This window comes from Heptranchias perlo, chromosome 16 (assembly GCF_035084215.1).
Source record: "Heptranchias perlo isolate sHepPer1 chromosome 16, sHepPer1.hap1, whole genome shotgun sequence".
NCBI lineage: Eukaryota > Metazoa > Chordata > Chondrichthyes > Hexanchiformes > Hexanchidae > Heptranchias > Heptranchias perlo.
The window spans coordinates 49,195,017-49,209,107 of record NC_090340.1 but is presented as its reverse complement, the minus strand read 5'-3'; the positions used below and the strand labels follow the sequence as shown (position 1 = coordinate 49,209,107).

At 42.3% G+C, this 14,091-nt stretch overlaps 1 protein-coding gene across 1 annotated transcript in view; it reads right to left on the bottom strand.

The window, feature by feature from the left end:
* Window positions 1-14,091, bottom strand: part of LOC137333765 (1-phosphatidylinositol 4,5-bisphosphate phosphodiesterase gamma-2-like) — a 159,356-nt gene that overhangs the window by 19,124 nt on the left and 126,141 nt on the right. The window contains exons 21-26 of the mRNA XM_067998097.1: window positions 13,479-13,582; window positions 8,990-9,086; window positions 8,641-8,707; window positions 8,340-8,500; window positions 5,196-5,301; window positions 1,160-1,375 (exon numbers count right to left, since the gene is read on the bottom strand). Coding sequence (XP_067854198.1) covers window positions 1,160-1,375; window positions 5,196-5,301; window positions 8,340-8,500; window positions 8,641-8,707; window positions 8,990-9,086; window positions 13,479-13,582 — 751 coding nt within the window. The remainder of the gene's footprint in view (window positions 1-1,159; window positions 1,376-5,195; window positions 5,302-8,339; window positions 8,501-8,640; window positions 8,708-8,989; window positions 9,087-13,478; window positions 13,583-14,091) is intronic.

Below are 14,091 nucleotides of genomic sequence, written 5' to 3'. Positions count from 1 at the left end.
GCTCATTTAATATCACGATGGAATTAATTAATCAAATAAAATGTCTTAAAACAGAAGATTAAAATTTCTCCCCTCCCCCAAGATAACGAAGAGAAAAATCCAGGCTCTGAGCTAAACGTTACAATTCACATTATGGAACAGTAATAAGATGCACTGCATAACTGACATACCCAAAGGGCTCAACAGGACTTAAGTCATAAAGTACTTAACCTATAATCTTGGGTTTCCAAAGACGCTGAAAACCTTGTGCTTTGGTCCAGTGTTCGTATCCTCTCAGAACCCTCAGTTTGACATTCAGCCTTGCATCCAGTGCTACTTATCTATTATGCTACCTAAATTTTTTCTCAGTAAAACCTCTTATTCTCACTCACACTAATACAATCTACTCCTGTTAATTCAAAGTTTTTTGCTTGAAAGGAAAAATTTGCAGGGCTATGGGGAAAGTGCAGGGGAGTGGGACTAATTGGATAGCTCTTTCAAGGAGCTGGCACAGGCATGATGGGCTGAAACGCCTCCTTCTGTGCTGTATGATTCTATGATCCAGTAGTACAAATTAAGCAATTTTAACCAAACAGCACAGGAGCTTTTCTTTTGCATGATTTCAATTTGAATTAACAGATAATTCACATTAAGCAACTTCAAACTAAGAGGAGTATTCAGTGTACCCTGGATCTAGCACTACAAGTTTGTAAGGCACTCCCTATTCCTTGTAAAATGATATACAGCCATCCCTGCCATCAATTACTACAGACAAATGTAAGAGTTTATATAATTTTACATAACAGTCTCCAATTAGAGGTTAATGTGTGCAAAGGCAAGCCACTTTCTAGTACTGGGCCAAAATTGATGGAATCATTCAAAAAAACTTCACTAAGTGATACACCACTGGGGAATACTTAATTTTCATGGCATATAAATTTCAGCGTGCATTGCTGTTGGTAAGATTGGTGTAGAAACCAGCATAAATTTCGGCATATATCGGATTGAGGAAATTCCGGCCCATTCCTTACACACATTTAGAATTTCTCTATAAATGGTAACCAGCAGAAATCTTCCCCAAGATTCTTTTTGCTAACTCACTTGTTGCTTTAATGTCATAACCCTTTGGATTAAAATAAATCAAAAGTTTAAATGATTCATTATGAAAAATATAATGTACCTGGGGTTTGAAAATTAAGAGCTGCCATTTGGGATCCATGTTGCCACAGCAAAACTGGGTCATAGTTGGAAGAATCGATGCGTTGGCCTTTGGGGTAGATTCTGGAGAGCTGCTTGCGGTTGTATTCTCGAAATTCTTTTGACTTTTGTTTGAGGATGGCATCTGCCTTGTTTTCTGCAAATGATCTGATTTCTTTGTAATCAGTGCAGTCTTTAACTAAAAAGAACAGATTTTATTCGTGAATAATTACTATATTTGCCCCTTTCCCCATGTAATTCCTTAACACTTCTACAGTTAAAAGGGCACGCGCACAAGTTACATGATGGGCAGAACTTTTCACTTTGGCAGGGATGTAAAACGGGTGATATTAATGGAAAGGATAATCAAGCCAGATGTATAATGGGCGGCCGATCTGATATCGCCCGTTTTATGTCCCTTTTGAGGTTGAAAGTTCCTCTGGATGAGTTGGACAAAATATGTAAGAGGTCAGAACAATGGCATATAAAATTTAATGCAGAAAAGAGTAAAATGCTACATAGAAAGGAAAAATAGACAACATGCAAACTCCATGAATGGTACTGAAATTGCTAAGGATGAAGCTGAAAGAAACCTAGTGCACAGCAGCAATGAACAAAGCTATTAGCAATGAACAAAGCCATTAGCAATGAACAAAGCCAATAGCAATGAACAAAGCCAATAGGATGTTAAACCACATAGCCAAACCAGTAGACTATAGGTCAGAAGAGGTAATGGTCTAACTTTACAGTTGGTCGCTAAGAAATAAGAGAAACATTCAAGTCCTGGAGGCGGTTTAGAGAAGAGCTAAGAGGCTGATCTCCAGTGTCAGGAGTCTGAGTGAAAAGGAAAGACTAGAGAAGCATAGGCTTCTCAGCCTAGAAAGGAGGCATCTGGGAAGTGATCTTATAGAGGTATATAAGATTGTAGAAGGTATAGAAAAAGATAATCTAGAATATTACTTTAAATTAAACTGTGGGAGTAGAACTAGGTGACATGGATTCAAACTAGTACAAGGTGGTTTTAGGACTGATATCAGGAAGTAATTCTTTACACACAGAGTGATCAACTCTTGGAATAAACTTCCAGATATAGCAGCGGAGGCAAAAATCTTGGAATCATTTAAGAAACAAATAGATGCTACTATGGGGGAGGAGATCTCCCCGGATGGATGAACTAAGGTGGGCCGAATGGATTTTCTCGTCCGTAATTATCTTGATCTTGCTCCCATTCCATCAATACCCTACGTAGCCATAGAACATAGGAACAGGAGTAGGCCATTTAGCCCCTCGAGCCTGTTCCGCCATTCAATGACATCATGGCTGATCTGTGACCTAACTCCATATACCCGTCTTAACCAAAGGTATTAAGGGATATGGGGCTAACAAAAATCCATCAATCACAGGTTTAAAATTAACAATTGAGGTAGCATCAACTGCCATTTGCGGAAGAGAGTTCAAAACTTCTACCATACTTTGTGCGTAGAAGTGTTTCCTAACTCCACTCCTGAAAATCCTGGCTCTAATTTTTAGGCCACGTCCCCTAGTCCCAGACTCACCAACCAGCGGAAATAGTTTCTCTCTATCTACCCTATCAGTTCTCCTTAATATCTTGAAAACTTCCATCAAATCACCCCTTAATCTTCTAAATTCCAGGTTATACAACCCTAGTTTGTGTAATCTCTCCTCATAATTTTAACCCTTGGAGTCCAGGTATCATTCTAGTAAATCTACGCTGCATTCCCTCCAAGGCCAATATATCCTTCCTAAGGTGCGGTGCCCAGAACTGAACACAGTACGCCAGATGTAGTCTAACCAGGGCTTTGTATAACTGTGGCATAACTTCTACCCCCTTGTGTTCTAGTCCTTTAACTATAAAGGCCAGCATTCCATTAGCCTTTTTGATCATTTTCTGTACCTGTCCATGACATTTTAATGATCTATATACATGGATCCCTAAGTCTCTTTGGACCGCCACTGTTTCGAGCTTTTCACCATTTAGAAAATACTCTGGTCCAAAGTGGATGACCTCACACTTGCCTACATTGAAATCCATTTGCCACAGTTTTGCCCATTCACTTAATCTATTAATATTGCTCTGTAATTTTATGCTTCCAACTACACTGGGCCGTGGAATGCTACCTATCTTTGTGTCATCAGCAAACCCGGATATGTGGCTCTCTATCCTATCATCTAAGTTGCTAATAAATACAGTAAATAGTTGAGGCCCCAATACAGATCCCTGTGAGACACCACTAGTCACTTTGATTACCTGCCCATTATCCCTACTCTCTGTGACCTGCCACTCAGCCAATTTTCTAACCAGGTCAATAATTTGCCCACAATTCCATGAGATTCAACTTTAGCTAACAGTCTGTTATGAGGGACTTTATCGAATGCCTTTTGGAAGTCCATATAAACAATAGCAATAGGCATGCCCCTGTCCACTACTTTAGTCACCTCTTCAAAATTTCAATCAGGATCGTCTTGCATGACCTACCCTTTACAAATCCATGCTGGCTCTCCCTGATCAGCTGAAAATTTTCAAGGTCTTCAGTCAGTCTATCCTTAATTATAGACTCTAGTAATTTCCTGAAAACAGATGTTAGGCTATTGATCTATAATTCCCTGGCTTCCCTTTCTCAACTTTCTTAAATAGTGGAGTGACATGTGCAATTTTCCAATCTAAAGGAATGGCTCCTAAATCGAGAGAACTTTGGAAGATTATAGTTAGAGCTTCTGCAATGTTCTCACTTACTTCCTTTAAACCCTGGGATGGAAACTATCTGGTCCTGGGGATATGTCACTCTTTAGTGCCATTATTTTCTTTATTACTGTTAATTTGCTTACATTAAATTAGTTTCCTTGGGGTGTCCGGCATGCTATCCTTTTCCTCTACTGTAAATACTGATGCAAAGTAATTATTTAACATGTCCGCCCTTTCCTTATTTTCATTTACAATATCACCATCATCAGTTTTTAAGGGGTCCACATTGCTCTTGATCACTCTTTTTTTCCTAATATAATTGTAAAAAATTTTTTGTGTTGATTTTGATATCCCTTGTAAGTTTTTTTTCATAGCTCTTTTTTGTAGCTCTTACTATCTGTTTTGTCACCTGTTGCTGTTCTTTGTATCTCTCTCAGTCGACAAGATCTGTGCTATTATTTGCTTCATCTTTTGTATGCTTTTTATTTTAGTTTTATGTTGTCCCTTACCTCTTTTGTCATCCATGACTCTTTTTTTTGGCAAATAGAGCTCTTGCCCCTTAGGGGTATAAACTGATTATGTATCACATTAAATTCTTTTTTGAACACCTCCCACTGATCTTCTGTCGTTTTACCCATTAATATATTTGCCCAGTTTACTGTGGACAGTCTCTGTCTCATCTCGTTGAAGTCGCCTTTAGCTAAATTTAGAACCTTAGTAGCTGTTACGGGATTCTCCCTTTCAAACACAACGTTGAACTCGATCATATTATGATCACTATTAGATAAATGTTCATGCACCATTGGGCTGTTAACTAAATTTGGCTCATTACTCATTATTAAATCTAATATGGCCTGCCCCCTTGTTGGTTCTAGAACATATTGTTGCAGAAAGCTGTCCTGAACACACTCAAGAAAGATGTTACTCTCCCATTTAGTTTTTTTCCCTCCCTGCAGGAAGCCTTTGCTCAATATCTCCCTATTCAATACAGCTCATATCAGGAGCCGAACAGAGTAGGACTTGAATCCATCCCACTCTAGGTCACAGTGTATTAGTGCGGTAACACTCAGCGCTACTTCACTACCTACTAATGAATGATTTAATGACAAGAATCATTATAACATTTGCTGTACAAATTGACCAATGTTATTATTATTCTTCAAGTGTTGGTACTAGGATAATGGGAAATATCAAGTAAATGATTGATGAGATGGACAGTTTTGTTTCTGCATAAATGAAAAAATGAGACACCAGTGTTAGAAATCTGCCAAATAGTGCTGGCCAAGCACTACTTTTCTGGGTGGAAAAAAATTACCATTAGGAAAAAATTCTCTAGACTTTGCAGGTCGGCAGTACACAACTAAATCAGATAACTCTTTGGCAATCTGCTGTTTCCTCTCCATCTCATTTCGATTCTCCTCCTGTTAAAACAGAGATCAAATCAGTTTTTGTTCCATTCAAAAGAATATTAATACCTCATGACCATATATGTAACAGGTTTTATCCATTATACAATCTATTCTTCCACAAATCTGTTCTTTATTTTACTTCTCTTTTGACCATCCCATTCCACAAAGTGCATGTAACAAATATTAATCCCATTTCTTCTGTGTACATTAAGTTCTAATGTTTAAACAAGTATTACTTGCAATGGAAGATTGAATGGGGATTTATATCCTGGTTAGTCACGGAATCTTTTCTTTGTTTTTCCATTTGTGTTTTTTTTCTCTAGTACAGTGAGGCTGATGTACACATCGTTAGTTTATCAAGAAATTTCATCTTTACATTGAGATTCTGCTCAAGTTAGGATTTCTGTAACTTGAACAACCACTTAAAAGGAGCGCAGAGAAATAACGCTTTCTCTCTGTGATTCATATACAGTGCAGTGATTATTGGTACGCAGGCAAACACAAAAGCCATTTTGCACGAAGCTCAAGATCCCACAAAGAGTAATGAGTTAATCGGTTACTGGTGGTGATGGTCAATGAAGGAACAACGACTGGGACAACAAAAGTTCCTGGCTCTTCTTCAATCTTTAACATCTGCCTGGACCACCAGAACAATCACATAAGACCTTGGTTTAGCATCTTATCCAAAGGATTACACCTGCAACAATACAGCTCTCCCTTATTACTGCACTGGAGTGTCAGCCCAGTTTATGCAGTCAAGACCTAGAGTCAAGCGGACATGGAAATTTGACTGAGCCAAGCTAACATGGAAAATGCATGCAAAAAAATGCCAATCAAAATAAAAAAGACAAGCTGCTTAATGGCTCAATAGGTAAAAGCATAGGTGAGGGATGATTTTCCAAATGTGTGCTCCCAGTGCAGTGTCTCACCCACTGGGAACACATATCGGGAAATCGCAGGCGCACTACCCTTGGGGAGTGTGCTTGCAATTTCCTGATATAGGAACAGGAGTAGGCCATTCAGCCCCTCATGTCTGCTCTGCCATTTGATAAGATCATGGCTGATCTGTGATCTAACTCCAGATACCTGCCTTTGGCCCATATCCCATAATACCTTTGGTTGCCAAAAAGCCATCTCTCTCACATTTAAATTTAGCATTTGAGCTAGTATCAACTGCCGTTTACGGAAGAGAGTTCCAAACTTCTACCACCCTTTGTGTGTAGAAACGTTTTCTAATCTCGCTCCTGAAAGGTCTGGCTCTAATTTTTAGACTGTGTCCCCTACTCCTAAAATCCACAACCAGCGGAAATAGTTTCTCTCTATCCACCCTATCTGTTCCTCTTAATATCTTATAAACTTCGATCAAATCACCCCTTAACCCTCGAAACTCTAGAGAATACAACCCCAATTTGTGTAATCTCCCCTCGTAACTTAACCCTTGAAGTCCGGGTGTCATTCTTGTAAACCTACGTTGCACTCCCTCCAAGGCCAATATGTCCTTCCGAAGGTGCAGTGCCCAGAACTGCTCACAGTACTCCAGGTGCAGTCTAACCAGGGTTTTGTATAGCTGCAGCATAACTTCTGCCCCCTTGTACTCTAGTCCTCTAGATATAAAGGCCAGCATTCCATTAGCCTTCTTGATTATTTTCTGCACCTGTTCATAACACTTCAATGATCTATGTACCTGAACCCCTAAGTCCCTTTGGACATCCACTGTTTTTAACTTTATATATGCTCCCTGCAGGCGAAGCTCTGTACCGAGAGCTCATATTCAAAATTCGGCTTTGCAGTGTGGTGCTGAGCCTATTTAGATCAGGAAAGTCCTGGAAAGTTTATTAATTTCACTTGCAGAGGCAGTAGGGATATATTGTACAAGTCAGAGGAAGTCATGATCAAACTGTATAGTGCTCAGGTCAGAGTGCCCCTTGAGTACGGGGTTCAGTTGTGGTTGCCGAGAAATAAGGGAGCACTGGAGGCAGTGCAGAGAAGTGCCACGAGGTTGATTCATAATGATAGGGGTTTGAGTCATAGGGAATGACTGGGCTTTTCAGTCTGGAAAGGAAGAATGCGAGAGGTGATTTTATAGCGGGATATAAGATGATTAGTGGTATGGACAAAGTAAATCTAGAATATTATTTTAAATTAAATTGCAAGAGTCGGACTGGTGCACAGGTTCAAACTAGTAAAGGTAAATTTAGCACTGATGTCAGGAAATTCTTCTTCACACAGAGTGATCAATTTATGGAATAGACTTCCAGAGAGAATAATGAAGGTGAAAACCCTGAAACAATTTAAGAACCAATTGGATGCTGCAATGGGGCGGGGGAGAACTTTACAATCTTTTTGGGGCAGGAATTTAGATGGGCCAAAATGTCTTTCTCGTCTGTAACTATCTCATAATCTTGTGATCAATTGGCCTCAAGGCTCTTAGGCTAAGGAAGGAAGAAAAATGGGAAAATCAGTCAGAATTCCCATTCCCAATAGCTATCCAGTGGCAATTGCTAGAGTGTGTGTGGGTATCAGGCTAGGACAAAATCATGATTGGTGGTGATGCTCCACATTGTTGAGCAGCCTGCCAAGAAACTCTGTTTAGGTTCATACATTAAGAATGATCATTGGGTGAGGGACTGGAGGGCAGGCTCACCCTGTCAAACCATAGTAAGAAGATCTAAAATGTCCCACTGTCTGAAGTTGTCCTAGAACTAATACAGCAGTGAAAACATCTGTTCACAGCATTGAGCGCATCTGTAAAGATTTGCTTTGTTTGGTAGTCTAGCTAAACCATAAATGCTTTAAAACAAAAGGCAGAGAGGAAATATTCACCAACATATTCACCTGTAGCAACCAGAGGAATTCTTACCTCCAGTGTATGGAAATTCCTGTTTTTATTGAACTGCAATATTTCAACACAAATGGACAAGTGCCGTGTATGAACCAAGGTTATCCACGTATTAAGAATAAAGTCAGAGCTCGTTGTCAGTGATCAAGAATGCTTTATTCACAGTTTGATTTGATTCTATTTTAAAAGAAATATTTTGCCTGAGACATACCTGTACAAATATTTTCTGAGAACACTGTACCACTTCATGGTACCACGAAAACAAATCTTCCAACGATTCAGTGGCAATATCGAGCGCCAGTGCGTCCGCGGGTACTTTAGGTTGAATAGTAAACACGTATGCCATCTCATGCATCCCACTTGCCTGTTTAACTGTTATCAAAGGAAGTATAATTTCATCTTTTATGGTAGCCTTGCGTGTGGGAACTCAAACCATTAGAACAACTTAAATAAAGACAATTAAACAATCAGATACTTTCATCATTGTACCTCACGGCGCAGCTCATACGTACCAACAGAACACTTGGCAAGTTCCACAATTCCTCTGCATATTACTCCTAGGGGGTTATCTTCTGTTATCTGAAAAATAAAATAAAAAAATAAGCTAAAGATCTCCAAACCTGTTAAAACCAGTCGAGACCATTTGAGACCATTATTTGTTAAGAAGATGCAAAGGCCAGCTGACTTAAGTTGTACTACCATGATGGTGAAAATAACAGTAATGGAAATATAACAAATGGAAAGATCCATTCACAGGATAGCACTGGCATGCTGAAATAGATTGTTGGGTCTAAATTAATCAAACTCAAGCACTTAAGGCCATAGATATATAAGCACAATTACCAGATGAATAAAACGTACCTGGTTGCTAAAGTCTTCTAGGATTTCAGCAGCTATTTCTTCCACATAGTTGGCTGGAAAAAACTTTTGTGTTTGGTCTCCATAATCTCCCTTCCACCTAAACATATCATGTACATAGAATAATGGAATTTCTTATGAATACTAATTTATTGTTTTAAGTTTTTCAACATTCTGTTTGCTCTGAGAGAAAACAATGCAATTATTCAGTGGGTAACTCTTATTCTGTGGTACTTGGCTGAAATTCATATATGGCATAGACCTGTGGCTTCATCTACTGTTTTGAAGTCTGAGATCAACTAACTATTAATAGGAGAGTTCGTCTGCCTGAAAGAGAAGAGTTAGAATGTAGAAATTAGTGGAGACCCAGGAGTCATTTCAAGTGGTTTGGGGAATTTTTTAAAATTATTATTCATTGGATGTGGCAAGGCCAGCATTTATTGCCCATCCTTAATTGCCCTTGCAAAGGTGAAGGTGAGCTGCCTTCTTGTTTGTAGCGGGGTTGTACAACTGAGTGGCTTGCTAGGCCATTTCAGAGGGCAGTTAAGAATCAACCACATAGCTGTGGGTCTGGAGTCACATATAGGCCAGGCCGGGTAAGGACAGCAGGCTTCCTTCCCTAAAGGACATTAGTGAACTAGATGGATTTTTACCACAGTCCAGTAGTTTCATGGTCACCATTACTGATACTAGCTTTTTATTCCAGATTTTTAAAAAATTTAATTAACTGAATATAAATTCTCTACCTGCCGTGGTAGGATTTGAACTCATGTCTCTGGATTGTTAGCCCAGGGCCTCTGGATTACTAGTCCAGTAACATAACCAGTATGCTATTGTACCCGGTAAACCAGCAGAACAAAACTTTTTATTCACCAAGAACCCAAGATGAAGGCCCAAGGCCGCTAGCGCACGACACCAACAGAATTGAAAAGAGTAAAGAAATGGCCTGAATAAGAGAATGGTCATCATCTGAGCTCCAAGGTGGTACGCTGGTCCTCCAAACTTACATAGGTTACATAGAATGTACAGCAAAGAAACAGGCCATTCGGCCCAACAGGTCCATGCCGATGTTTATGCTTCACCCAAGCCGCCTCCCTCCCTACTTCATCTAATCCTATCAGCAAACTTACAATTTACGCCACAGAGTGGTAAGATGGAAGTTTTATCATAGGGACCCACTGAACCACATTAAGGAATTCTGGGAAAACCCAAAGGGTTAATATTGCAAGTCCAGAGTCTATGAGAAAGTGCCAAAGAGACTTTTACACAAGAACAAACACCAAATGTCTAATTGAGAAAGTCTGGAACTATTAAAAGAAAGAAAGAACGAACTTACATTTATGTGGCACTTCTCATGACCTCTGGACATTCCAAATTCCTTTACAGCCAATTAAGTACTTTTGAAATGTAGTCACTGTTGTAATGTAGGGAATGTGGCAGCCAAATTGCGCACAGCAAGATCCCAGAAACAGCAATGAGATAATGCCCAGGTAATCTATTTTAGTGATGTTGGTTAAGGGATAACTGTTGGCCAGGACAGCGTGAGAACTCCCCTGCTCTTTATCGAATAGTGCCATGGCATCTTTTATGTCCTCGGTTTAACATCTCATCCGTTGTTACTCCACCAGAAGTGAAGCAGGGATCACCATGACTTCCCAGTCCTGACCCTGTTCTAAATTGTGAGTGAGACAATTTGAATATACAGAGGCGTGCAGGTCTGCAAAACCTCAAATACATCAGGGTGGAGCAAAATGACTGCAAAACATGTCCTAAATGGTTGGCAAGGTGAGGGGGGAGCGGGGGGCAGAAAATGAAGCTGTGAGAAATGGAGACTTGAGGCCCGATTTTAGCACCCGCTATCGGGTGCGTTCTCGGCGGGGGGGCCTCGAAAATAGCGAAATCCAGGATCCCGAATGGATCCCGCCTCGATTCCGCCCACTTCCGGGTTCCCCGCTGACGCGCCGGCATGCGCGCGCAGCCCCCGCTGGTGGGAATCCCGCAGGCAATTAAAGCCAGCGGGATGCCACTTGAGTGTATTTACTTAGCTATTTCAGGTCATTAACTGACCTGATTAAGGGACTATGTGGGATTTTGGATCAACATGGGACTGTTTCGAACACTGGGGGAAACACTCCCAGCTCGAGTGGATGTGTTGCAGCTGTCAGCCTGTGGCAGCTGCAAAGGTCCATTTGACAGGTGGGGGGGGGGGGGGTGGAGACCCTCACCCATTGCAGGAGGCCACTCTGTCACTTGGGACAAAGTGTGGCCTCCACCACCCTCCTCCTGACAAGAAAAGTCACCAACCTGCACACCGGGGTCCGGAGACATGTACCTACCTTGCGCACCCCCTCAGATGTACATCTTGCGGATGGGGGCCGCCGTAGCTGCAGTCATGACCTCCTCGGAGGGCGAACAGCATCACCAGCCTCGCCAGCCACGCCATCCACCTCTGACATGTGGAGCTCCACAACACAGTGCTGTGACACATCCACCTGTACAGCAGGAGGGAGGGCTACCGCAGAGAGAGATGCGTCGCAGAGGGCACTACCCTCGCCACAGGTTCCACAGACCGAGGCTCAGCCTCCTGGACCTCTCTGAGCAGCAGTGCACACGGAGGCTCAGAGTCACTCGACATGTAGCCATGGACATCTGCAGCCTCTTTCATGCCGAGCTGCTCCTGGCTGGCCCGTGCACCATCTTCCTACCTGTCGCTGTCAAAGTCACCACTGCCCTCCCGAACTTCTCCTCCACAGCCTTCCAGGGTGCAACCGGGGACATCGCCGATGTCTTTCAGTCGTCTGCGCAGAAGAGCCCTGCAAATACACCTACACCCACTCTGCAGTGACACAATAGGTGGCATCAGTTGTGGGTCCTCATAGTGATACCCAGGAGCAGGCATTATTGCACAAACCGGACAGGATTTGCAAAGACATGGCAGTAGTGGTGCCAATAGAATGTGTCATGTGAGTTGTTCTGAAATTCAATAGAAGAAAGAACCATGACAAACCCTCAAACACCCTTGTGCATCCCCTTCATGCTCACGACACGTTTGCCTTACGCTGCCTACTGCACATATGTGATGCATGCCCTGTGGCTGCAGCACAGGTGGTGGCAGGTTGAGTGAGGCTGGCCGTGAGAGAAATGCACGAGAGGGTGAGTATGGGATAGAGCCATGACATTGTATGAGGATTGGGTTGCGTGGTAGTGGCGGGGTGAGTACTGGCGAGGTGAGTAACTGCAGGTAAGATGAGGATGGGGTTTGAGTGGGTATGAGGGGTGATGTGACAGAGTAGTGTTGGCAGTGCCGAAGGAGATGTGGGGTGGGGGCAGTGATGTGGCAGACGGAGTGTAGGGGAAAGACTACGTGTACTCACTGTGGCTGACCTACTGAGGTCATTGGAGCGCCTCCTGCACTGTGTGCAGGTGGGCGATATGTTGGTGGCGCAGGTGACCCCCTCTGCCACCTCAAGCCAGGCCTTCCTGGTGGCAGAGGCAGACCGCTTCCTCCCGCCCGCCTGGTGGAAGATCTCTGTCCTCCCTCTCCTCCTCACCCCATGTATTGATGGGGTGAGGGATCCTTAAACTGGGAGCAGCCATCCCCCTGGGCTGCTCCATGCAGTCATCTTTGATATTTCTTGCAGCATCTGTCAGTGGAGGACTGCCCCTTTAAATAGAGCGCCTCCAGCTGACAGATCTTACTGCGCATGCGCAGCCCGCCCGACGCGCAGATCAGCAGCGGGGTACCCGGAGGAGCAGGTAAGTGGATCCAATTAGTGCGTTGCCTGCTGCGATTGCACGGGAAACCCACTAATTTCACTGGGCGCGTTACCAACGCGCCCGCTTGCCCATCCGCCGGGAACCCGCACCCCTGGTAAAATCGGGCCCTTGGTGTAGCAGCAGTATGTAAACCCTGCTGCTGCTTAAGGGGGAAATGGCAGCACTGGAGGAAGCAGGCAACCTGGGCAAGAAGGACAGAAACCAAATCAAAGAAACGAGTGACAGATTTCAGGGATTCTGACTGGGATGGAGATACGGTACAGGAGGACTGTGTTGCTTGCAGTTGGGGGCTACAGACTCACCAAATGTGGTACACAGTCTGTGGAGGGAAATGGCTGTGGCAATGAGTGCCAGCTCCTTGACTCCCAGAACTGATTTGCCTAGAAAAAGTGTAATAACCTAACCAGAGCAGCCAAGGTAAGCTACCTGCTCACCCTGACCCTTCCTGCAGTGTCTTTACATATGTGACACTCCTTCATTCATTACCTTCACTGTGATCTAGGACAGTACTTTGAACCCCTGACACCTCTTCCCATCCCGTGTCACTTGCTATCTACAAATGCATCTTCCATCGCAGTGTGCCATGCACAAGCAAGCCTCCCTAACTCACTATACCTGTCCTTTCTTGATTTTCACCACTTAGACTGTAACTGGATATAAAAACTCTGACAAATAATTAACTTATCCATGTTACTAAAGAAAAAAAAATCCTCACCATCCTTGATCGTGTTTTTTAACGTTGTGGATAATGGCACCTCTAGGAAACGTCAATTCATCTTGTTGTTGACTCTGGTAGTGGTACAAAGCTTTTACTGAACCCTGTGGGTTAAGAAACAAATGGTTAACACTGAATGGAAATTTAATTACAGTAAAATGGATTTGTCATTAGTAGAGTACATACAATGCGATTATCATTTAATTATAATGAACAGAGGAAACCTTCCCCTTCAAATATGAATTTTTTATAAGGATTATGGAAGTATTGTTAATATACTTGAAAACGCAACAAGAAATTTAAAATTTTAGCGCCATACAAAGATCAAAATATCAATAGATAGCATTAACAATGTAAGTAGTTAAAGTTACACATGATTGCCTTTGGTTAAACTGCACCACTCCACATTTCTCCACAATCCAATTTGCAGTTGCCTATAAATACACTACTGACATCCTCACTCGGAACAAACTCAAATTCCAACATATCTACCTTAGCCTGTGGTCTGCTCCTGAATTCATGCATCACTATGGTCGCAGTGGCTTTCATGCACAATTCATATGAAAATTTTTACCCAGGTATCAATTGTTCAGATATGGTTGAATGTGCCCCT